This window comes from Wolffia australiana, chromosome 14 (genome assembly GCF_029677425.1).
Source record: "Wolffia australiana isolate 7733 chromosome 14, ASM2967742v1".
In the NCBI taxonomy this organism is placed as follows: domain Eukaryota; kingdom Viridiplantae; phylum Streptophyta; class Magnoliopsida; order Alismatales; family Araceae; genus Wolffia; species Wolffia australiana.
Genome location: NC_135848.1, coordinates 982,618 through 1,007,002, shown reverse-complemented (window position 1 = coordinate 1,007,002; position 24,385 = coordinate 982,618). Strand labels below are relative to the sequence as shown.

The 24,385-nt window shown below is 37.7% G+C and overlaps 2 protein-coding genes, 1 long non-coding RNA gene and 2 other non-coding genes across 6 annotated transcripts; all 5 read left to right on the top strand.

Annotated features, from left to right (window-relative positions):
• Positions 1–713: 713 nt before the first annotated feature.
• ZCF125 (P-loop containing nucleoside triphosphate hydrolases superfamily protein) lies at positions 714–4,808 on the top strand. Of its 2 annotated transcripts, none has more exons than XM_078586653.1 (16): positions 714–919; positions 1,016–1,105; positions 1,166–1,284; positions 1,347–1,460; positions 1,536–1,617; positions 1,691–1,758; positions 1,845–1,916; positions 1,990–2,132; positions 2,240–2,342; positions 2,421–2,501; positions 2,570–2,638; positions 2,720–2,779; positions 2,861–2,971; positions 3,039–3,173; positions 3,249–3,482; positions 4,386–4,808. In XM_078586653.1, the coding sequence occupies exons 1-16, from the start codon at positions 775–777 to the stop codon at positions 4,716–4,718; spliced, it is 1,959 nt and encodes a 652-aa protein (XP_078442779.1). In that variant the 5' UTR covers positions 714–774; the 3' UTR covers positions 4,719–4,808. The 2 variants fall into 2 exon arrangements, with proteins under 2 accessions (XP_078442779.1, XP_078442777.1); XM_078586651.1 differs by having other exon boundaries at positions 2,237–2,342.
• Positions 4,809–6,699: 1,891 nt separating this feature from the next.
• On the top strand, positions 6,700–7,915 carry LOC144712237 (uncharacterized). The gene is made up of 2 exons (XR_013583752.1): positions 6,700–6,817; positions 7,656–7,915. It is a non-coding gene; the product is annotated as an uncharacterized LOC144712237 (long non-coding RNA).
• LOC144712585 (small nucleolar RNA snoR126) lies at positions 6,915–7,011 on the top strand. Its single transcript, XR_013583846.1, has one exon. It is a non-coding gene; the product is annotated as a small nucleolar RNA snoR126 (small nucleolar RNA).
• Positions 7,311–7,400, top strand: LOC144712584 (small nucleolar RNA snoR8a). The gene has a single exon (XR_013583845.1). It is a non-coding gene; the product is annotated as a small nucleolar RNA snoR8a (small nucleolar RNA).
• Positions 7,916–12,380: 4,465 nt separating the features above from the next.
• Positions 12,381–18,158, top strand: EGY3 (ethylene-dependent gravitropism-deficient and yellow-green-like 3). Its single transcript, XM_078586395.1, has 6 exons — positions 12,381–13,050; positions 13,869–14,066; positions 14,463–14,687; positions 15,292–15,530; positions 17,000–17,154; positions 17,471–18,158. Exons 1-6 carry the CDS (start codon positions 12,574–12,576, stop codon positions 17,824–17,826), a joined length of 1,650 nt encoding a protein of 549 aa, XP_078442521.1. The 5' UTR covers positions 12,381–12,573; the 3' UTR covers positions 17,827–18,158.
• The last annotated feature ends 6,227 nt before the right edge of the window (positions 18,159–24,385 follow it).

Below are 24,385 nucleotides of genomic sequence, written 5' to 3'. Positions count from 1 at the left end.
GATTAAGGAGCTGCCCTCCCATATCAGGATGGATGACGGATGACAAATGACAGATGACTAGGGTTCGTCAGCTTTCATACGTCACAACACGTGTCACGGAGACGGCAGCGCGATGGATGACTTGATGGTGACGGTGACAGTGACAGATGATGACCTGGTTGTGATGGTGACTTGACGGTGAGGGGGCATTGGACAGGGGATGTGACGGGATGGCCGTTACAGATGACGGCCGTGACGGATTTTTAAGAGTCTTTATAAATCACCAAAAAGGCTTTAAACTGTTTGATTTAAACTTTCTAAATCAATTTCTTGGCATTTTACAGAAAAGCCCCTCCATTAATTCGCGCGCACAAAAGGATGCTGCTTAAAAATAATTGGAAATATGGCCCTCTGATTCTCTCTCCTCCACAAGGGTTGTTCTTCCCATCACATGTCCGGTGACGACGACGTGACGAGACGCTTAATGAGGGACGCGTGACACTGCTGTGATGGATTTTTCTAAAATATGTGGACGTGTGACAGGACGGTGACTTGATGGAACTCCCGTCACGTCACCGTCCGTCACGGATCGTCATCCGCCTCAGACGAAGTGATTGTCTCCTTTTGTTAGCACCTATTTTCCTGGTCTATTTATTATGAAATTTACCCCAATAAAATCAAGCCCAATAAAACTTAGCCCACAGTTCTGCCGCTCCATAAATGGCGGGACGCGTTCAAATTCAAATTCTCGTCTCTCGAAGACTCTGCGACTCTTGCCCTCTGCCCTCGTCGAGCATGGAGAAGATCTCCGTCGCCATCCGTTTCCGTCCATCGGCCATCGACAACGCCTCTAATTCAAGATTCTGGAAGGTGGAAGACAACAGCATATCTCTGCACAGATCTCAAAGCTCTCCGATCTCCGGAGTCTCTTTCACCTTCGGTATCTCTCGATCCTAGCAATTTTCTCCAATCCGAACTCTTTTGCCCGGTTTTTCTTCATTTTTTAGTTATTTTTCTTGTTTTTTTTCAATTCCAGATCACGTCTTTGACCAGAGCTGCAGCAATCTCACCGTTTATAATGTCCTCACGAAGTCCATAATCGATGCCGCTATCGACGGTTTCAATGGTATTGTTGGGTTTTAATGTGTACAGTTAATTGTGAAATGACTTGTTTTTGGACTCTCAGGGACTGCTTTTGCTTACGGGCAGACCAGCAGCGGCAAGACATTCACGATGAATGGATCTAAAGATGACCCCGGGATCATCCAACTCGCTGTAAATGACATCTTTTGCGGCACCGAGAAGGTAATTTATGTCGATGGCGTCCTTTTGAGGCTTGTTTGGGCTAACTTTTCCTTCAAATTTAGATCAAAGAGCGAGAGTTCTTGATCAGAGTCTCTTATATGGAGATCTACAACGAGGAGATCAATGATTTGCTATCTGTGGAAAATCAGAAGCTTCCGATCCACGAGAGTTTGGATGTGAGTCTCTAGTAGAATATCCTCGTAGTTTTCTTATCTTCTGTCTATGAATTGTTTCGTTCCTCTCCAACCCAGCGAGGAATCTTTGTTGCCGGCCTTAGGGAAGAGATTGTTGATAGTGCTGCCCAAGTTTCTGAGCTTCTCACGCTAGGAGAGGGTATTACAAACTTCTTATGAATTTAATAATTCCTATTTGATTATTTAATATTTAATCAACCTTTGTTTTGAAGCCAATCGTCATTTTGGAGAAACAAACATGAATGTAAGGAGCAGTAGGTCACATACAATTTTCAGGATGGTCAGTGCCTTACATTTATTCACTTGCCTTTAAGTATTGATTTAAAATCATGCCTGTCCAATAACTGATTAAAATTTCTGTTTCAGGTCATCGAAAGCAGAGCCAAAGACCCAGAGTCAGATTTGCCTGGCTCTGATTCCATAAGAGTTTCCGTATTGGTATTAATTTCATCTGACTTTAGTGAATTTTAACGCAATTCGCAACTGAAAAATGATTTATTAATTCAACCAGAACCTTGTGGACTTGGCTGGCTCCGAGAGAATTGCCAAAACAGGCGCAGACGGTGTACGTTTAAAAGAGGGAAAACACATTAATAAAAGTTTGATGACGCTGGGGAATGTGATTAACAGGCTAAGCGATGGTGGGAGACAAAGGTGATAGCTTTGAAGTTAATTGAAAATGCGTTTATCACTATTTTAGTATGGATTAAAAATGGGTTTAGCTCTTGAATTTGAATATTTTAGTGTAAATGGTATAGCAGGGGCCATATTCCATATCGTGATAGCAAGCTTACGCGCATCCTTCAACCTGCTCTGGGGGGTAATGCAAAGACTTCGATCATTTGTACAGTTGCTCCTGAGGAGGTTCGTCCTCAGCTTCTATCTTTATCCTGTGATTAGTTAAAAAACATTTATAATTCTAATTTTTTTGGTGTATTGCAGCTTCATGTTGAAGAAACAAGAGGCACCCTCCAATTCGCCAGCAGAGCTAAAAGAATTACTAATTGTGCCCAAGTCAACGAAGTATGAATTTTTTTTTAATCCTTGTTTTCAATTTATTTATCACTTATTCTTTTGCTTTATTGTCTCAGATTTTAACCGACGCTGCGTTACTGAAGAGGCAGAAACAGGAGATTGAAGAGTTACGCAGGAAGCTTCAGGTAAGAATGATCATGTCATAGTTAATGAACTGAATCAATCGATAGTTTTGTTCTGAATTAATGTAATATATTTATGTAAAGGGGTCTCACGCTGAGGTGCTGGAGCAAGTACTTTTGAAACAAAGAAACGACATGCTCAAGGTATTCAATAAAGATTATAGTTCGGCCCTTCTGCCAAATGAAATATTTTTTCATTCTGCCTCTCCTTTCCGTCACCATCAGTCTGAATTAGAGCGAGAAAAGCTTGCTATGCAACTAGAAGAAGAAAAAAGAATGCGCGAAGCATTAGAGAATCAAGTTAAAGATCTGCAAATGAAGATAGACTTGGTTCAGGTGAAACTTCTTATTTTTATTTTTAATGAACTTTTTCTTGGTATAATTCTGTTTAATTATCTTCCAGGGATGTGATGATAGTGATAACAGTGGTTCAAGAACCCCAAATCTAGGGATTTTACCTAATGAATTCGTGGCAAGAAGGCCGAATTCATTAGAGAATCAAGTTAAAGATCTGCAAATGAAGATAGACTTGGTTCAGGTGAAACTTCTTATTTTTAATGAACTTTTTATCTGTAGTTTTTTCTTGGTATAATTCTGTTTAATCATCTTCCAGGGATGTGATGATAGTGATAACAGTGGTTCAAGAACCCCAAATCTAGGGATTTTACCTAATGAATTCGTGGCAAGAAGGCCGAATTATTCAAAAGCATCTGATTCTTGTAGCCCTGTTCCTGATACATTGGGGGATAAAGCAGATGAAGACATGTGGATGCAACTGAATAAAGGCTTCGCTACAGATCTCAGTATGCTCCAGATGACTCCCACCATGGAAACCCAAACGCTTCTTGTAAGTCCTCTGCCAAAATTTTCATAATTTTTGCCCATCGCAATTCCTTAAATTATCTTTCTGGCCTCTTTTTCATTTCCCCCCTCTGCCTCAACTTACCAGTAGCCGTATCAAAAGTATGATAGTAGAAAACTTAAAAAATCCTAATCTTTATATTCTATGAGCAGGCTCATAGATAGCTTGAATTTTTTATCCAACTTTAGATGGTTTTTTTAGTTTTTAGAGAAAAAAGGAAGATCACCCAAAATCAGTGATCAATTGGTGTTTGATTGAACCCAATTGACGGATCTAGCTTTTTTGATCGATCAGGATCCCGATCATCAATTTTGATTTTGATCCAAGATGTGATTTTGATCTCAACACGGTATTAGCTTTTTTGTTTTCCCTCTTTACAATGGATCCAATTAGTGATTTTAATATCGGCAAGGTATTGCTTTGTTTATTTTGATCCCACCTTAAATCAATCTTGTTATTTTTTAAAGAAAAAAGGAAGATCGCCCAAAATCTGTGATCAAGCGGTTTTGACCAAACCCGATTGACCGTCTTACATTTTTGATCGATCTGGATTTTGATCTTTCAGAATTTGATTAATCATGTGATCGTCGATGAAGGCTGACCGGTTGCCATATCCAACGAATTGTGGCAAAATGTTCATCAATCATTCAGTCGATCAGACAGATCGAATTATTGAAAGAAATACAAAAGTTATCCAATAATTTACAATTAAAAACCAACTCTTTCTGCTTTTCCTCCATCTCATGATTGATAAAAAATCATTGATAATGCCTGCCCAAACTGTTTCTCCTGATCCGTTGATCAATCATCTACGGATTTCGATCATTCTAATCTTTCCATTTGCACTTTCACTCTTTACAACTGCTGTTGAATTTCTACTTTTGGCAGTCTCCATGCAAAGGACAAAAATACCCTGACAAAGAGCAGACAAAAGCGCTAGAAGAAGCGTTAGAAAAGTGCCATATTTTGACAGAGAGTCTCGCCATATCCAACGAAGAAGCCCAATTGCTTCGAGCCCAGAAAGAAGCTTTAATATCAGAATTAGACGCGGAGAAACAGAAGATGGAAGAGCTCAAGGCGGAGATCAGATCCTTTAGTGTGTTGCTCTCCAAGAGGGACAGCCTTCTTCAAACTCTCTATGCCAGATCCCATGCCATGGCAGGTAATCTCAGGGCCCATCATAAACTCTTGACTGGTGCTAGTTTAACTTCACATATTTAGTATGTCATGTCCTATTTAACCATGGTTTGGGAGACATTACCCACTCTCCTTATTAACAAATAATGTCTTATAATTTCTCCCTTGTCCGCATTTTTCGTCTCTGTTTCTGTCTTGGGCTTTATGGAAAGGGCAAAATTGTAGTTTCTTATTTAACCTGGTCCCGCGGCGCCTGCTGATAAGACCTCGAGAGTTCTTACAGGACTCAGACGGATAGGTAGACTGTAAAATGAGATGTGAGTACCAAAAACATACACTTCTCGGCTGCTAACATAAACAGGGATACATGCAGTGAAAATAACAAAAATGCCACAAGAATGTAAAATGGCAGAAATACCCTAGATATACTATGGGGATTCTTCTTCGTAAAATCTGGTAATCATTATAATTTCTCTAGTGTTTTCTCTCTTATACGAGTTCACACTCTTGGGAGAACTTGATTGAAGAGTTGTGGGGTATTTTTTTCATGAATTATGTAAATTATAATATCATGTTTTGATTGGGTGTCAAGTAGAGATAGATGTGCTGTGAACCACAGATATTCGTGCAGATTTCTAACTGCCCCACAACTCCCTGTGTAATTGGCACCATCCAATTCACAAAACTGTATTTTATTTGCAAATGTGATAAATTGTAAAGTCTTTCGTTTATTATATTTGTAGACTATAATTAGAATGTAAATGTGATAGTCTTTCATTTATTATAATTGGCACCATCCAATTCACAAAACTGTATTTTATTTGTAAATGTGATAAGTTGTAAAGTCTTTCATTTATTATATTTGTAGACTATAATTAGAATGAACCAATTTGATTAATCCTGGCATTAATTAAAATTATATAGATATTACATATACATCATAGAGTTTATTCTCGAGAGACGAGAGGGACATGAGATGGGAGAGTTAGAAACAGGAGACACAGATGATAATCAAGATACAAGAGAAGAGAGTGAGTGTGTGAGGGAGGTTCATGTGTACACGAGAGATATGTGAAAGAGAGTGCGAGAGAGATAGAGGTGTGATATGAGATTGACCAGAAACAGGAGAGACATATGATAACCAATAGACAAAGATGATATATATTTACATAAATGTGGAAAAGAGTGTGCATGTGTGAGGGAGAGATATGTGAAACAGAGAAAAAGTGAGAGGGAAAGAAATACATGTGTGAGAGAGAGAGTGTGTGTGTGATAGGGATGCAACTGTTTAGACAATGAATACGAAAATGGATGCCAGATAATAATAGCACAAGCAGTTTTGTTTCAGATATCAAATATCAAAACATAATTAAGCTCTATTACACACTTAGGTCAGATTAGCTACTTCGCTAGTGTTGAGTCCGCATCAAGTGGGTGAATGAAAGAATCGAATGGGGGAGGGCCCGGTGACTAAGGCAACTAGGGCCGGGAGAACGGGTATAATAATTCTAATATATCAATTTTCACCCTATTTTAAGAAATTCACATTAAAGATATCAGTGATATCAAATTTTAGCATTACTTTTAGATAACAGTATCCAATATGTCTTAACAGTATCTGACTACAGTCGTAGAAACAAACCATAATCATTATCGTTATCCGCTTAATGATATTTATCTCTTAATCAATATCCGACATCTCGATAAATTTTCGTACAATTTTTTGATTTTCTGAATATCAAATATCGCTATAGCCCATAACAGATACTGATAGTAGCACCCTGGTGTAAGAGAGTATTGGAGAGAGAAATGAGCAAAGAGGAAAGTTCAAAAATTAGATCACACCCTCTCCATTTCTACATAAACTGATGATCAATATAATTTATTTTCTGCCATTTTCCCCTTATTTTCCTATCTTATATACTTTTAGACTATCCTCAACGCGAATATTTCTTCAGGAATAGGCCAAAAAATATCACATAACATTTAAACGCTAAGTTACGTAGGGACCACCCTCACTTCCCTATATAAGGTTGTGACTTGTGCTATACCTAAACTACGGGTGGGAGAGCTAGATTGAAGCGTAGCGTGTAATTTCTCGGCTGTGCGCTTCGTTTCTCTTCCCCGAGATCAATCGATTTCCGGGGCGTCTAAAGCTCTGCGCTAAGACCAATAGCACGATGGTTACGCCCGCCCCTACATCACTTCTTATTTGATTTTTTTACCGATTCATTTTTCTTGTTGATTTAATCAATCGTTCATACTTTTTCTCGAAATTCTTAGCGATGACGACAAGCATATCTCGATTCTGAAAAGTTTCAACTTCTCTTGTTGTTTGCTTGCCTTTGAGGACTTTATTTGTGCGTGTCTGAGCTCTCGAGTTCTTGTGTTCTTGTTTTACGGTTTTTTCAATATTTATTTTGCGATGCGCTAAGATTGGAAAATAATTCCTCGTACTTTTTCTTATTTGATTGTTTTCCGATTCATTTCTCTTGTTGATTTAATCAACCGTTCATACTTTTTCTCGAAATTCTTAGCGATGACGACAAGCATTACTCGATTCTGAAAAGTTTCAACGTCTCTTGTTGTTTGCTTGCCTTTAAGGACTTTGTTTGTGCGTGTCTGAGACTCGAGTTCTTGTGTTCTTGTTTTACGGTTTTTTCAATATTGATTTTGCGAAGCGCTATGATTGGAAAATAATTCCTCGTACTGATTGCCGTCATGGCATGACAGACCACATTATACACCCATAGAATATGAGCGCTTCTATCATTGTTAATTATTCGTGTTTTACTGCAACTGATGGGGAACCCCAATATTAGCGAAGGACCTCTAATGTTGAACAACGATTACAAAGGCCGACGTCTAGTAATCGAGTTTTTTATGCATACGGCTTCGAAAGAACTGATTTAACATATATTTTGTGTCCGTTTCATTAGCTAATGTTCCTCCGAATAAGACGATTCGCTACTTCTTTTGGCGTTCTCAGATAATTTAATACATGTATGCATTTGAACTTAGATAATTATCTGGTGGAGGACTTTAGATAGGCAAATTGTGCTGGAAGGATTTTCATTGTTGACGATAAACGGTAAACGTTACTAGAAGGTCCCCCAATGAATAAAGATCCTCTTCTTGATACAATAAGTTTGTGGCATCATTTTGCGAGGTTGCTGTTCGTCATTATGTATTATTCTTGAAATTTTCTGAATGGTATTAATCAACTTGTGTCAGAATGAGCATTTTTCTTTGTTATAAATGTTGCTAACATTATTCGAACTTGAGAGCAGAATCTCGAGGAAAGCTGCAACACAAAATAATTATAAAGTCTCCTTATCAATTCTTGAAAAACATCACGAGGCAAATGATGTTTCTCTCTGGCGCTGAATTATGTTATTTAGGTCAAGATTATGACAATGATTTGGACGAAATGATGGAATCTCGCCGGTATTTTAAAAAAGTTTAAATCCTTGTATCTTTAAAATTTGACTTGTGCTACACAGAATGACAATTCTGTGCACTTTATCAGTGAATTGTGTGGACAGGTTAACCCTGTGCAGGATGACAATTCTGAATACGAGTGTCATCGTGTCGTTTCTACTGCCAAACCCTTTCATTTAATTCATTGTAATGGGGGACCTTCACTCTCTTCATGAGTTTTGATCTGAATTTTTTTAGAATAAAAGAACGGTTCCAAATGAGATTTTAAATGAAAAAATTACTATGCTAATTATAACTCAGAATATAATCTATGGGTTCATTTTTTTTATAACGGTAGTTTCTTATACATGCAAGATGAAAATTAGGTAAATTCCAAACTACCCTCATAATTTCAGCTCAAACTACTTTTAGATCATTATATATCTTTATTTGAAGTTTGATCAATGTAAGCCTTCGTATTTTTTTTCTCCTTTGATTTTCTCTCTCTCTTAATCTTTGTCTTAGATTATATCAAGGCATGAAATTTTAGGAAGACCATAAAAATTAAAAAAGATAGAAATACTAAAAGAAATCCAATCTAAGCCTTTGTATTTTCTCCCCTTTATCTTTGTGGTAGATTTTATAATACCATGAAATTTTAGGAAGATCAGAAAAAGGAAAAAAATGTTAGAAATATTAGATTATGTTCTTTATGAATTGAATGTAAAAGATATCATATCAATACCACAAATTTTAGAAAACTCAGAATAAGATTCGAAATGTAATGAGCCCCATAAACATTTTTAGAAAATAAAAATATATACCATTCTGTTTCTTAAAGTTTGTTTGAATTCAATGTCAGAAACTTTAACAAAAATACCGTAAAATATAAAAAAATTAGAATTTTGTTCTAAAATAAAATGTAGAAATGCTTTATAATTTAAGATGTGTGGAAATGAGAGAATAAGAGAGCAAAAATTTAAAGGGAAGATCGTGGATGTATGGAATGAGAGGAGGTAGATGAAGGAAGAGAGTGGTTTAGGGTTTAGGATTTAACACATGATGATATCGTGATGGTGTAGATGTTTTGTGATATAGCTGATATATGACGATGGATGATGATGGGAGGTGATGGATGAAATGTGGATGTCGATGAAAAAGATGATATTGATCTAACTAGTGTATGTGATGGAGAAAAACCAATGGAAGACAAGATACTGCCCTTAGATCCCTATGTTCCACGGGTATCAAGGTGATTTCCTTATACAGATCCTCTCATCTCCTATGTTGACCTTCTCCACACACTAAAGACGACGAGAAAACACTTGAGGGACCTCACTCTCTTTCAACCTACCTACCTGTTATAGATAATTTGCATACACCCGTTGGAACCCTAGAAATCTTAATTACCTCATCATGTATCATTTACATGTTTTTTTAATTCCTTCATGTATTGTGAATTGACCTGAAATATGAAAATAGCATAATACTCTTCTTATTCATCTGAATCTTACTTTTCCATGAATTTGCTCATAAAGTCGTGTGAATTTTCATTGACTTCATGACACAAATCTTCATTCCAGTCGACTTAATAAGATTTAGATTCATCTTCATTAGCTTTTCAAGCTAAGAAAACATTACATTATGAAACAATTAGATAACATTTACTTCGCTTCTACAGGTATCATTTACCCTAGAAATCTTAATTACATCATCATGCATCATTTACAGGTTTTTAAAATTTCTTCATGTATTATGAATTGACCATAAATGTGAAAATAACAGAACACTCTTCTTATTCATCTGAATCTTATTTATCCAAAATTTGCTCATAAAGTCATGTGTGAATCTTCAGCGACTTCATAACACTAATCTTCATCTGAATCGACTTTATAATATTTATATTCATCTTCATTAGATTTGCAAGCTAAGGAAACTTACATTATGAAAAAATTAGATAGCATTTACTTCACGTCTAAATGTTTGTAACTCGCTTTGAGTTTTAAAAAACAATTCCCTAGTATAGTGACTTGTGAGCATTCTTTTAGAACATACAATTGAAAAAATCCTTTGCAAATAACCTATTTGTCAAAAACACAAAGTTACCCCATCACTCATTCCTGGTTGATGACCTTACCCCATCAAATTATCTATAACAGGTAAACCACATCATTTAGCACAGTTATGTATCGTTCAACATGATGAGAAACACCAAAGAGATGCACATTCAAATGATATTTCTTATTTCATAGATTTTTTCTTTTCCTTGAGGGCCAGCCCGTGCTCCTACTTTGAGACAAGAGAGTCTACTCTAACTAGATATATTATCTAACCAATCCCATTTTTAATTAGTAAAAATACAAGACCATCGCATTGTTTAAGAATACTACTTGGTAGATTTAATCCTCATCGACTCTTTATAATGAGTGATTCTTGTTTTGATTCAAAATCAAAGGAAAACATTAAATTTATGAAAATGGGCTGAATAAAATTTGAAATTTGGGGTATACCAGTAGATCTGGAGTGAACGATAGAGAGCAGTGAATTTGAGTAATTTATGTAAAACTTACGATCTAAATGGGTGTTTATAGGACGGTTGGGAGAGAAGGAAATGGATGGGAAGAAAGGGGGGGGGCAGAAGTGCTTGCTATACTTTTCAAAATATAATTTCTCCACTTATTGATCTTATCAAGATGCAATAAATAAAATTACTTTGGTTGCAAATGGCAGATTTAAGCCACAATAATAAAGATTATAGTCAAAATATAGGGTCAATGTCTTTATTACAAGATTGACTCCAACTGAAAATTTTCCATCTACTTGCAACCAAAATTGTGAAACCTTGACATCAAGTCGTTGACCTCTCAAATACCTCTAGTCTGACACTATACTGCAATAACTTCTAACACGAAGGATTTCATGCAGGGATGTTGTCTGATCTTGATGAGATGGCAAGTATTGGTACAGTTCATCAGTAGCTATGATCTCCAAATCTGTACTTTTGTTGTAATTGACAGATTTGAGCCTCACTAATATATATTATAGTCAGAAAAATCCTATTCACGTGGGATCAATGTCTTCATTAAAATATTTATTCAAATATGAAATTTCCCTCAACTTGGAACCAAATTTGTGAAATTTTGGCATCAAATGGTTGGCCTCTCAAATACCTCAAGACTGAGACCATACTTGAGCAATATGAAATAACTTCTACATGAAGGATTTCACGACAGCATAATTATCACATACAGGGTTTGACGGTTCCAATTCGATCTAGGGTTTTAGCAAAAGATCTAAACCTTACCTGAAGTTCAGTCTGGTTCTAGTCCGTTCATGTTCGGTCTCGGTCTAGTCTGGTCCAGTTCCGATGTGGTCAGATTGACTAGCCAATGTCAAAGACAAAATATAAATTTATGTTAATGGTCATGTAGAAAGTTTAATAAACATAATGAAGGTTTAGGAAGGCTAATGATGAATGCCCTGTCCTGTCCCTTCCCTTCTAAATTTTAAAATATAATATTAAATAAATATTGAATAATTTACTTCCACTTTCAGTCCGGTTTGACCCTTGGATCTAAACCTGTTGGGCGCTCACACTCGCTGAAGCGTACTTGGATGTGAACCAATGCAGAAGATGTAGACGATGATCGTAAGACGATACGAGGAGAAACACCGAGGCGTAGTCGTTAGCCTCGTCACGTTCCCGTGTTGTCACCGTCAAGAGAGCACCAACTCCAAGAGTAAGAGAGAGAGGGAAGGAGGAAGATATTTCTAGTTCATAATAACTTTCAAGAAACTCTACTCAACTCAAAGGGAGAAAAGAAGAATACATGAAGGGATGTCGGGGTGAAGAAAATAAGGGAAATGAGGGGCCTTTTATAGGCACAACCCAAGGCCTAAATGCCCCCCTAAAAACTAGGCACGATCCTATTCTTAAGGATGTGCTAGGTCATCCTACTTTCTAAGACGTACCAAGTCAACCCCACAATCCTGAAACCTAGGGCTGGGGGGTTTGACATTTCCAACAAAACCTGCCAGACCAACCGGTCCACCCTCAAATGGAGAACATACCGTCCTGGTTGGGTCTGGTCTGACCAGTCCTCGGTCCTAAATATCCAACCCTCACCATATATATTATCACAGTTCATAAGTAACTATCATTACCACATATTGGTCTGTAACTATCACTTCCGAACTCTGTAATTATCAGACTATTCCAATAGTTTTTCTCATCTGCATGGCCCAAAGACTGTCCAACTGTCATTCTCATCATCTCATGAGATTTGAGATAATGGCTTGCGTGCATGCAACGATAATCCTTGACCTGGTACGGAGATTATCTCCTCCTCGTAGAAACGATATCCAATCCACGGTACGTACGGCGACGATAATCCTTCTAGAGACAGCTTCTAGTCGCCTCCAGACTCTTCTTCTCCAACTTCTGCATGGCTCTCAAATACCCTCTGATCTCTCCAATGGATGATCTGCATGCCCATCTTGATCATCTTGATCATCTTCCATGGCGTCGTCTCTTCTCCTCTCTGCATCCTGCTCTCCCGACAAAGCAAAACCTTGCATTTCCTTCAATGGCGGGGTCTCCCCTCTCTTCCCAATCCGCCGTCTCTCTCTTTCCCTCTCTTCTCGACCCTTCTCTTCTTCTACCCATGTCAGATTCTCCGTCAAGGAGAAGAAGGACGAGGAAACGCAGTCTTCTTCTTCGTCTTCTGATCAGGAAATCGGCGAAGAAGAGCCTTCCAACGATGTTGATTGGAAGACTGACGACGAGTTTCGAAAGTTCATGAGCAACCCTTCTCTGGAGGCCGCCATCAAGCTGGAGAAGAAGAGAGCGGACAGGAAGCTTAAGGAGCTGGACAGAGAGCAGGGGGGAAATCCCATATCGGCGGTTTTGAAAAGAGCGGTGCGTGGCCGCTTGGAGAGGGAGAAGGAGAGGCTGGAGAAGGCGCAGGAGGTCTTCAAGGCCCTGGATCTCAACAAGGTATTATTTTGTATTATTTCGATTTCTTTTTTTTCTCTTTCATTTGAATACGATCCAAGAGGTGATTTTCATATCAACAAGGCTTTATTGTATTATGATTTCTTGTGCTTTGATTCCGATCCAAGAGGTGATTTTCATCTCAACAAGGTGTTACTTTGTTTTTTTCTATTTTTCCTATATTATAGTGGATCCATGATGTGATTTTGATCTCACCAAGGTGTTACTTTGTTTTTTTTTCGATTTTTCCTCTATTATAGTGGATCCATGATGTGATCTTGATCTCAACAAGGTATTACTTTGTTTTTTTCGATTTTTCCTCTATTATAGTGGATCCATGATGTGATTTTGATCTCAACAAGGTATTAATTTATTTGAATTTCCCCTCTTTTGTAGTGGATCCAATTAGTAATTTGATCTCGGCAAGGTATTAGTTTGTTTCTTGTCTGACTTTTCTCTTTTATACTCGTTCCATGAAGTGATTGTGGTTATTTTCGATTTTTCTCTCTTTTATCTCCTGTCCGAGAAGGGATTTTGATCTCAACGAGGTGTTATTTTATTTCACTTCAATTTCTCTCCTTTGTTTTTCGACCTGAGAACAAGGTATTATTTCATTATATTTCGATTTCTCTGATTTATATTGGACCCAAGAAGTAATCTTGATCTCAACAAGGTATTGTTTTATTTTATTTATATTTTTCTCTTTATATCCATTCGATCTAAGATGTGATATTCATCTCAACAAGGTGTCATTCTATTTTATTTCTGCTTGTTCTCTTCGTTATCCGATCCAAATAGTAATTTTTTTGACCTGGGTGCAGCTTAGGGGCTGCTTTGGATATGATACATTCTTCGCTGTGGATGCCCGAAGATTTGGTGATGGCGGAATTTTCATTGGGAATTTGAGGAGGCCCGTTGAAGAGGTTATGCCTAAACTGGAGAAGAAGCTCTTGGAGGCTGCTGGAAGAGAAGTTGTTCTTTGGTTCTTGGAAGAGAAGAGAGATGATATCACGAAACAGGTATTTGATGACAATTTATGGGTTTCCAAGCTAAGAATCTCGTGATTTTATCGTAGTTTTTTCTCATAATTGGGGTAGACTTTTTGGGTTCCCTAGCAACTAATCTCATGATTTTATCTTTCTGCCGGTGATCTTTCTCATAATTGGAGGAGAATTGAGGGGTTTCCTGACAACTAATCACTTGATTTTATCTCTCTCTCTCTCTCTCTCTCTCTCTGGTACTCTTGATCGTTCTCATAATTGGAGGAGAATTTGGGGTTGACTAGCAAAGTTTAGTGATTTTATCTTTCTCATGCGGATATCTGTCGTAATTGGTGAGAATTGGGGATTTCCCAGAAAATATTTCTGTGATTTGATCTTTCTCACGTAGATCTTTCTCGTAATTGGAGGGTTTAGGTCTGCGTGGTGCAGCCGAAGTCGGAAATTGATCTTCAGTTTGAGTCCACTAATCTAAGCACTATTTGGGGCTATTTCGGTGCGTTAATGCTTGCAATCACCACCTTTGGTACGACTGCTTTGATGAGTGGCTTCTTTGTCAAGCCTGGGGCGTCCTTCAATGACTACATCACTGATGTCATCCCCCTCTTCGCCGGCTTCCTCTCCATCTTGGCTGTCTCCGAGGTACATAGAACTTGACTGTTATGTTAAAACTTTAAGAAGAGGTACATAAAACTTGACTGTTACGATTCTGTTTTACTAAAAGCTATAGCTCACAGCAATGATGCTGGTTCTCGTCTTAAAGTTTAGGCTATATGTTGATCTCCAATAACCTTCTTAACATGATCCAGATGCTCAGTGTGTTGTTCATGGGATTCAAACCTGCAGTCTAGTTTTAATACCTTGTTCAGATTCAAGTGATTATCACTTTGCTAAAAGCTATGGCTTATAGCAAGCACTCTGAATCAAATGTTAGCCTCTATGTATAATGTCCAACATTGGCCTCTTTTTTAACATGTGGAGTAAAGGAAGATCTCAACTACCTCGGGAAGGTAGTCGATATCTACATATGCACGCAGGAAATATCTTTACCGCCTCGGGGAGGAGGTAGATATATTAAGTGCACATGTTTACGCGCAGGAGGAAATGAACTATGCGCGCGCACGGCTCCCTCCCTCTAGTCCTCCCAGATTAAGTTTGGGAAACTCAAAAATGAAATGGAAAATCAATTGATATCCAACATTGGGCTCTTTTTTATCTGATCTTAAATTTATCCCCATTTCTGTAGGCTGCAACGAGGTTTGTTGCGGCCCGCCATGGCGTGAAGCTCAGTCCATCGTTCCTTGTCCCTTCAAACTGGACGGGATGCCTGGGCGTGATGAACAACTATGAGTCTCTTCTCCCCAACAAGAAGGCACTCTTTGACATCCCTGCAGCCCGCGCTGGCAGCGCCTATCTGACTTCTCTGGCCCTCGCCCTCGCTGCCTTCATCTCCGATGGTAGTTTCAACGGTGGCTCCAATGCTCTGTAAGTGCTGCTTTCTTCCCTTTCTCGTGACCAATGTTTCTAACAAGAATAATTAAAACCTCTTAATATTTTATGGGCTATTAATGAGATACGAGTGGATCATTTTTTCCTTCCAAAAGGTTCGAGTAAGAGAACTTTCTTGATGACCCACTTATGTTGAGGATCATGATTTAGTAAAACTTCTCAAGATATTCAGGTCACTTGTGAGTCATAAGGGGATCACTTTTTCCTCTCCAAAACATTGACTTGAGAGAGGATTTACTGATGACCCAGTAAAACCTTACGATTATCACTAACTAGAATTTCTGAAGATCTTCTGGGTCATTAGGCGATCATATTTTCTCTCTGATAGAGTCAACTAAGAGTAGACGATTGCATCAGGACATATCTCAGGTAGGTGGAATGTTTATCTGATTTCTAATTTTAAAGATCCTAAAGATTTTTCACTCTTTAATTTAGAGAGATTTACTGATGACCCAATAATCTTTACGACCATCTGGTAGGAGAATTTCTTAAGATCTCCAGGGTCAGAGATGGGACATTGGCCGATCATCTTGTACCTCCGATAGATTCTATGAAGAGAGAATTTACTTTCGACCCATTAATGTTTACGATCTTTTCTTCAAAATTTTTTTTGAATAAGTTGCTCTTTTCAAGATCTTTAGGGAAGAGAATCCACTGGTCACCATATTATCTTTACAATCGCGAGTAAGTAGAACTTCTCAAGGTCTTCGGGTCCTTAGCTCATCTTATCTCTCCTACAGTTTCATTTAAGTGACAATTTGCTGACGACCCAGTAGTTTTAACGTTCACGAATAAATGTAGAGATTCTCAAGGTCTTTGGGGAAGAGAATTGACTGATTACCCATCAATCTTAAGGATGAGGAGTAATTATAACTTCTCAAGATCTTCAGGGTCATTAGCCAATCTTTGTGTCTCTCTGACGGGTTCAATCAAAAGAGACTTGGTTATTGACCCATTAATCTTTATGATCATGTAGTTGAAATTCTCAAGATCTTCAGGGTCATCAATGGGTCATTATCAGAGCATCTTACTTCTTATATTCAATTGGAATAGAATTGGTGAATGACCCATTTATCTTCTTGATCATGTAGTAGAACTTCTCAAGATCTTCAGAGTCACTAATGGGTCGTTATCCGATCATCTTACTTCTCCAATAGATTTAATTTATATTGGACTTACTGCTGACACATTAATGTTTATGATCATATGTCCTAAACTCTTCAGGGTCATTAATAGGCCATAGATCATCTTTTCTCTCTTGATCATCAGTAAAACTCATCTTCTTCATCTGTAACCTGTTAGCAAATGGTCCTGTAAATTGTGAATAGTTTCACTTATGATCATAAATTTAAATGAAATAATTCCCATCGATCCTTGCAATCACGACCATTTTTCCTTTATCATCATTACTGGAAAGCTCAAAACCTTTTTTCATGTCCTTTCAGGTTCATAAGGCCGCAGTTCTTCTTAAACAACCCGCTCTTCTCTTTCATCCAGTTTGTGGTCGGTCCCTATGCTGACGAGCTTGGTAATGTGTTGCCCAATGCTGTGGAGGGAGTTGGCGTTCCTGTCGACCCTCTCGCCTTCGCTGGCCTTCTCGGTAAGAACCCTATTCCTAAACCCGAAATTCACATCCACACGAAGAATGGAAACATCTGCAGTCTCACAAATAATGACAAGCACAGGAAAGAGAGACAGTGAAAGAGAGGGAGGATATGAATACAAAGTCCAAACTGCATACTTTAACGAAAGCTTTACATCAAATTTTTACAGAAGATGACTGAAGGCCATCCCATAACTACTACCTGGAAACAAACTAAGATAGAACAACATGTGGGATTCTCTATGGCACAATTCTAAAGAAGGAAAAATAACCACTTCATGGTCTTACTTTCTGAGATTATTTTCCTTCACAGGGATTGTGGTGACATCGTTGAACTTGCTTCCATGTGGGAAATTAGAAGGGGGAAGAATTGCACAAGCATTGCTGGGGAGGAATCTGGCCAACGTTCTATCTTTTGTGACATCTCTTCTTCTTGGTGTGGGTGGGCTAAGTGGCAGCGTTCTGTGCCTGGCATGGGGATTGTTTGCTACCTTCTTCCGTGGGGGTGAGGAGCTGCCTGCAAAAGATGAGATTACCCCACTGGGCGACGAGCGTTATGCATGGGGCCTTGTCTTGGTCCTCGTCTGCATCCTCACTCTCTTCCCCAACGGCGGCGGCACCTTCTCCAGCTCCTTCCTTGACCAGCCCTTCTTCCGCGGTACAATCTGATGGGAAATGGCATTTCCTTCCTGTGCTGCTGCGCATGAGCACCATGTATATATATTAATTGGTTTGTGAATAGAAGTATCTCCCATCAGCGTCATGCATATTCATTCTCTAAGATCAGAGATGCTCCTCTTTTCTTGCACAAGTTAAATGGAGGATTATTGTCTTTTGGTCACCGGCATCATGTGTAGATGTTCTTCATGAACAGAATGGACTCCTTGCATGATTTCAATGGAGGATGTCCTCTTGGTTATCATTATCATGTATATTCATGCCCTGTGAACAGAGATGCTCTTTTCTTCTTGCATGAGTTAAATGGAGGAACCTTTTCTATTGGTCACCAGCATCCTGTGAATATGTTCTCAGTAAACAGAAAGGTCTCGTATGATTTCAACCGAGGATGCCCTTCTCTTGGTCATCAGCATCATATATATTCTTTCTCTGCGAACAGGGATGCTCTTCTTTTCTTGCATGAGTTTAATGGAGGATGATCTTCTCTTGACCACCAGCATAATTTGAATACGTTCTCGGTGAACAGAAGGGTTTTTTTCCATGATTTCAACGGAGGATGCTCTTCTCTTAGTCATCAGCATCATGTACATTCATGCTCTCAGAACAGAAAGTCTTCCTGCATGAGTTAAATGGATGATGCTCTTCTCTAGGTTACGAGCATCATGTGCATATGTTTTCTGTGAACAGTAAGGATTTCTTTGTTAGATCTTATAAGTGGGGTGAGACATATCTCACTGTGCATTTATGGTTATTAGTAGTATTAATTATCCCATTTAATGTGATTTTATAAGTACTGGGACTAAGGCATTATTCATAATACTAAGGTGTATATAATGTGTAGAAACCAGACCAGTAACAGGACTTTGATGGGTAGTTTTGTTATATGACATACCCATGTGGGTCTATGAACAAGCAGTATGTGAGACCCTCCAATCCCCACCATTTAACTTGTGAAGCATTGGAGGAACAAGTTTCCACTGCTGAAATTTAGAAGATCCATTCCCACCCATCTTGCAAAAGATGGATTCCTGCATGCTTCCGCTTCATAATCATTCTACCACTCCCCACATGATTTCAACTGAGGATGCTCTTCTCTTAGTGATCAGCGTCATGTATATGTATATTTGAGTTCCCGGCTTTGTTAGTCCCTAGATGGGCTGCTATTTTTTTAGCCATCAGTAAGAAATCAATTGATCTATATACATGCTCTTCTCTTGGTCATCATCATCATCACGTATTTATATGCGCTATGAGCAGGAATGCCATGCACGACTTAATAGAGAATGGAAGCTCTCCTCACAGCCTTTAACTTTCACTTAGAGTGGTGTCCCCTGGGAATTTTTTTACTCAGGTAAATCACAGAGCCAGGACGATTTATCAATAGCTGAAAATTTTTAGTGTATGAAGTTCTGATTACACAATTTTGACAATGTTTACCCCAATCTTTGTCCACAAAAGACATGTTCATTCAAATTTTGGGAGTTGGAGGGAATCCAAATACATTCTGAACGTCGTTAAGATCATTTGGAGTCACTTTGTGCATGAAATCTTTCTCCTTTATCTTTGTGAAATCCACAGGTGCCAGTGATAATTTACCTTCGAAGTCGACTGTGTGAGTTTCACAGGTTGCTGAAAATTGGTGCTTGTATACGTTCAGTCCATGGGATTCTCCACTGTGTGTAGCTTTCCTTGGATATCTTACGTTGTTTCTCAATCACCACAAATCCATCAGACTAACCACAAGAGAAACACCTCCTTTTTTATGGTCTTCTCTTCCTTATTAATTCTTAGGCTATTGAGGGCCAGACTGTACAATAAAAGATTTTCATTAAGAAAACTGACAAAGTAGAAAAGGATATAAATTTTATTCATGATGCTCTGGTGCTACCGTTGACATATGCCTGCTCAATCTGTCTGTATCTGCACTCACAAAAATTACCTTCCTCGGGTGATTTTGGCTAATATGATCAATTACATATTAAAATAAAATATGCATATGATATTCACTAACATCAATGACCAAATTTTAAAATTATCAAACTCATTTTACCTCACATGAGAAAATGATTTTTTCAACTAATATGTTGATATAGAAAGACCTTATTTCTTCACTCACAAAGTCATGCCTTGAATGATTTTCTTTAAAAATGATATCATTCTTTAAAAATGTATTCAAGGGATTAATCCCGGATGTAGGATATTTATAGAATCAATTTCAAAGAAAAAGTGAATGGAATGATAAATAATATTTAAAGATATTTATCGTTTTTTACGGATAACCTATTAGGTTTACTTTCTCTCCATACTAGTGGCTCCTGAAAAAAATTAAAGTTTTCATGAAAGTGTTACCTGATTTCTACCGAAAACAAGGTCCAGAAAGGTCAGATATGAATTGAAGTGTAGCGAGGCACAAGGAAGGAATACCCTGAATAGTATCCAGCTTGTATCATGACTGATATATAACATTGGATCGCATAATTATTAATAGAGCAGTGATCTAGATGACATATGTGAGCACCACCTTATATCTTTTTCCACCATATCTATATTGTGCCCCAAACATGGTGCCCAATTAGATCTGTATGGCGGATGACGTCATTGAATGCTTCGATGTGACCATTCTCGTATAATCCTAGATATTTTGTGGTACATTTCCAAGAGAGCTTCACATTCCTAATATCTATCCAAGGCATATATGATCAAGAACAAACATTACTGATGATGGTGTACCTTGGTAAGCAGCTCCAAAAAGCAGGCTATGGTCCAAAATAATAAAAAAATATTCACATAATTATAATAGTCATTATACATTCTGAAATTGATTAGGGGGGGTTGGATATTGTTAAGTAGAATCATAAGTTCACTACTTTTTGGTTCAGGAAATGAGGCTTAATTGGGTGAGAGGGTTTTTGAGCCCTCAATAATTCCAAATTAACTTTTGAGTCATGGATAATTCTTTAAAATTAAAATTTGGCTGAGATAGATGTAAGGGGGTAACATTCACTTATAACTTAGTTGAGAGATGATGAACCTGGATTTAGGATTGAAATGATTTTTAGGAATTCTGATTCATGCATCAAAATTTTCTTATATTTTTGTATTAAGAGCTGAGGGTTGAATCCATAGAGAAAAGGTGATGATATAGAAAAAATTGTTTAAATAGTATTTTTTTCATTTTTGAAGTTTTTTGTATTTTTAAAGAATTTTGATTAAATTTATACATTAATAAAATCAAACTAGCGAAAAGGAGAAGAATAACATTAAAGAAATATTTTTTCTAATTTTGGATAGATATTCTGATTTTTTGTAATAAATGAAAGCACAAATAGAGTGCAAGGTGCAAGGTTCAAGGTGGCAGTAGAGTAAATTGGGTATGCATGCATAAGTGGAGTGGCTTGCATGTGAATACAATCATGAAATTTCTAGTTTACGGCTGGTTGACTATGTTGAAAAGTTCAGGCTTCAACCAAATGGCCTCACACTACCAAGTTGACTCCGAATCAGGCATAGTGAACCATTTGCATTGCTTAGTGTTGGAATTTGGGTGTGGCTTTGCGGACCAAGATGAATTGTTTTTAGTCTGAGGCTCATCAATCAAATGGTAGAAATGACAGTAGTGTGTGGTGACTTATGGAAGGCTAGCTGATAAGAGGAATAAGTCTGGATTTTCGAAGTAGGAGATCTCACAAAACACTTTTTTTGAGTGCTGATTCAAGAGACAGGTACTTTTATCCAAAACCTTGATCAGCGTGTTTTAATTTTGACTCCAAAATCTTGATGTACAATAATGGACCTCATAAAAATCATGTTTCAATCGACTAGCCACTTCTACGTAAAAATACAAAGATGAAATTACAAATACGAGAAATGAGATTATAGACAAGTCCACCAATGTATCTAGACCTCAGAGGAAATATGATGACTTATTTTAACCCCACATCGACATCTTTTGATGGTCCAGAAGTGGCAAATAACTTTCAGATATGAAATTGGCTTATATTTCAAAAATTTGTGTCAATTTGAATCAGCTTTCAAATATTCTCGATTTACGCTTTTACTAGGTGATGGCTCTGACTTATCCATTTCTCCCATTTTATTTTAATTATCAATTTAAGTATACCTAAGTTGCTGCATTTAAATGCGCTTCAAGTAGTTAACTAGTTGACTTTATTAGAATCAACTGAATTTAGTCTCAAAACATTAATAACTACATAGTTTTAAGTTATTTGCATAATTTTCATTAATAATTATGAAAAACAACATGTTACTACAATGGATTGATTTGTGGTTATCTAACAAACCCCAGATTAATCATGACTCCTCTCATAGCAATGACCATTAGTTTTTATATTCAGCTTTTCAATAATAAAATATTTATATAAAGTGCTAAAGATATCAGAGTCATTTCTAGCATAATTACTCCACATCTTTCAAGATTTTCAAGGTGAGTTAATAAACTCATCTTTAAAGGTTTTATAATATGGTTGTAGAATGTCATCCCAGGTATAATGGAATTGTGGGACTTATATCTCTCGTCAGAAAGATCACTCTCACAAGTGGCCACTACTTAGTGCTTGGGATTACCCACTAACCTTCCTCATAATCTAAAGTGATGGAAATATTTGTGTCCAAAGAGCTAATCCCACATTCCATATCTTGTTACATGTTCATTAATAGAACATATTCATTATAATGTACATGTAATGGTTATAATGAAGTCCATGAATACATGATCAGACTTAGTGAATTATGATGAGATCATAATACATAGATCACTAGTATTTAAGCACGCGTTTTAAATGTACATATTCAAAGCATACTTGAGAAGTACATTGAAGTAAATGGATATAATATCACTATCTAACTCCACTCATATGATGAGGGTGGCCGGTCCCGTAGCCATTAGTGTGGAGGCACTAAGGATAGATAGTGGGTGCTCTTTAGTTGAAAGAGTTAACTGAATGGATCGGTACGAATCCCTGAATGGTATTATAACAAAATGTAAATCAGGTTGATTTACATCACGGTTGTGTAAGTGATCCTTAGACCTGAGACATCAAAGACGTCTTGTGGACGGACAATTGTACTTTTACTATGACCAACGAGTCTCTAATCATAGAATTCTAAACGGTCTTAGTTTGGTGCATCAAGAAGTTCAGAAAGATGATTGAGTGGTCAAGATGTGATCATCCACCCTCGATATGATAGGTGATAGCTCAAGGAAGAGGATGTGATGAAGTCCTTGGCCAAGGCAGTGAAATATTGGAGAAGAGTTCTCCGATGATTTCCGAATGCATTAGTACTAACTCGGATGACCTATTAGGGTTTGACAGTTGACCATACCCTAAGTCGTCTAAGGAGCATCAAGTGGATGAGGGATTACACGTATACGGTAATCGATGATGAACATATTCCATGATTGAGTCGATACGTACTCCTTTGTATCTTCTAGAGCACGAGGTGTAGCATGGCAACCCACATGTTGGAGACTCAACCTATCAATTGGGTTAAATTGATCTGAAGTTAATTAATCTATATGATGATAAAGTTAATTAATTTAGAAGGCCAATAAAGGTTATTAAGCCACTGGAGTCGTTAACTAGACTGATACATGGGCCTAGAGGGTCACACGCAAATGGTCTTTTGGACGTCAGAAGACATACTTAAGTTTTGGGGGTTTTTATGAAAAATACTTATTTTGTATAAACAGGGGAAGGCCCTGAACGAAATTCACCCAGGCTAGAATTATTCAGGGGCCTTTCCCCTTCTTCTCCCTTCTCCCCACATCCCCTCTGTAACCCCGATGTGATCGGGATGACGTAACGACGGTGACGAAGATTGAACGAGGCTCATAAGTGAAAAGGAAGAGATTTGACGTGACGAGGATTGCGTGGATACGGCAAGAGGCTGCACACTTGAGCAGCTCAACTTGTCTCTCTCTAGGATCCAAGAAATCATGGATGCGATCCATGCAAATGTACTTTGTTTCATGATTTTGTCGATATTGTACGATTTTGTAAAAGTGTTCCGTTGCGTATTGTTTTGATTGGTTCATCCAGATCTAGTCCTCTAGAACCCAACTGTATCGAGGCTACTCCCATGAAAAGTCAAACATGTTTCACACTAGGAACTAATAATTTACAGATCTGATGCGTGCACATGTGATTCAGTCATTGGTTTTAGAATGCCATTATAGTTTTTTTATTCAGCATCCCCCAAATGAATCATCAAAGTTTCATCTCAATCATGGCCTTAGAACCCTATAATTCTCATCCACCAAGAGGGGAAGGGAGATAAGAGATAGAATTGTTAGGGAGGAAGAATTTATCAAGAAAGAATAAGCTTGGAATTGGATCAAAAGCATTGATATGTGATTCCAATCAGATTTTGTGAGATAATTTGGGTCTTACATTATTGGCACCAGGACCAATAGGAAGTGTTCAAGATTAATAGCAAAATTGAAATACAAAAACTTGTCATTGAAGATCTAGTTGATCCTTTGAACATGGACCTGGATTCAAGATTAATCCCGACATAAGGGGCGTATGTT

What these genes read in the sequence shown, in the direction of transcription:
- EGY3 (XM_078586395.1), top strand. Translation starts at nt 12,574, where the DNA reads ATGGCGTCGTCTCTTCTCCTCTCTGCATCCTGCTCTCCCGACAAAGCA. An exon ending in GAGATGATATCACGAAACAG is followed by an intron (nt 14,067 to 14,462) that starts GTATTTGATGAC and finishes TGGAGGGTTTAG; the next exon opens with GTCTGCGTGGTGCAGCCGAA. An exon ending in CGCCTTCGCTGGCCTTCTCG is followed by an intron (nt 17,155 to 17,470) that starts GTAAGAACCCTA and finishes TTTCCTTCACAG; the next exon opens with GGATTGTGGTGACATCGTTG.
- ZCF125 (XM_078586651.1), top strand. Translation starts at nt 775, where the DNA reads ATGGAGAAGATCTCCGTCGCCATCCGTTTCCGTCCATCGGCCATCGAC. An exon ending in CGCTATCGACGGTTTCAATG is followed by an intron (nt 1,106 to 1,165) that starts GTATTGTTGGGT and finishes TTGGACTCTCAG; the next exon opens with GGACTGCTTTTGCTTACGGG. An exon ending in AAAGAAACGACATGCTCAAG is followed by an intron (nt 2,780 to 2,860) that starts GTATTCAATAAA and finishes CGTCACCATCAG; the next exon opens with TCTGAATTAGAGCGAGAAAA.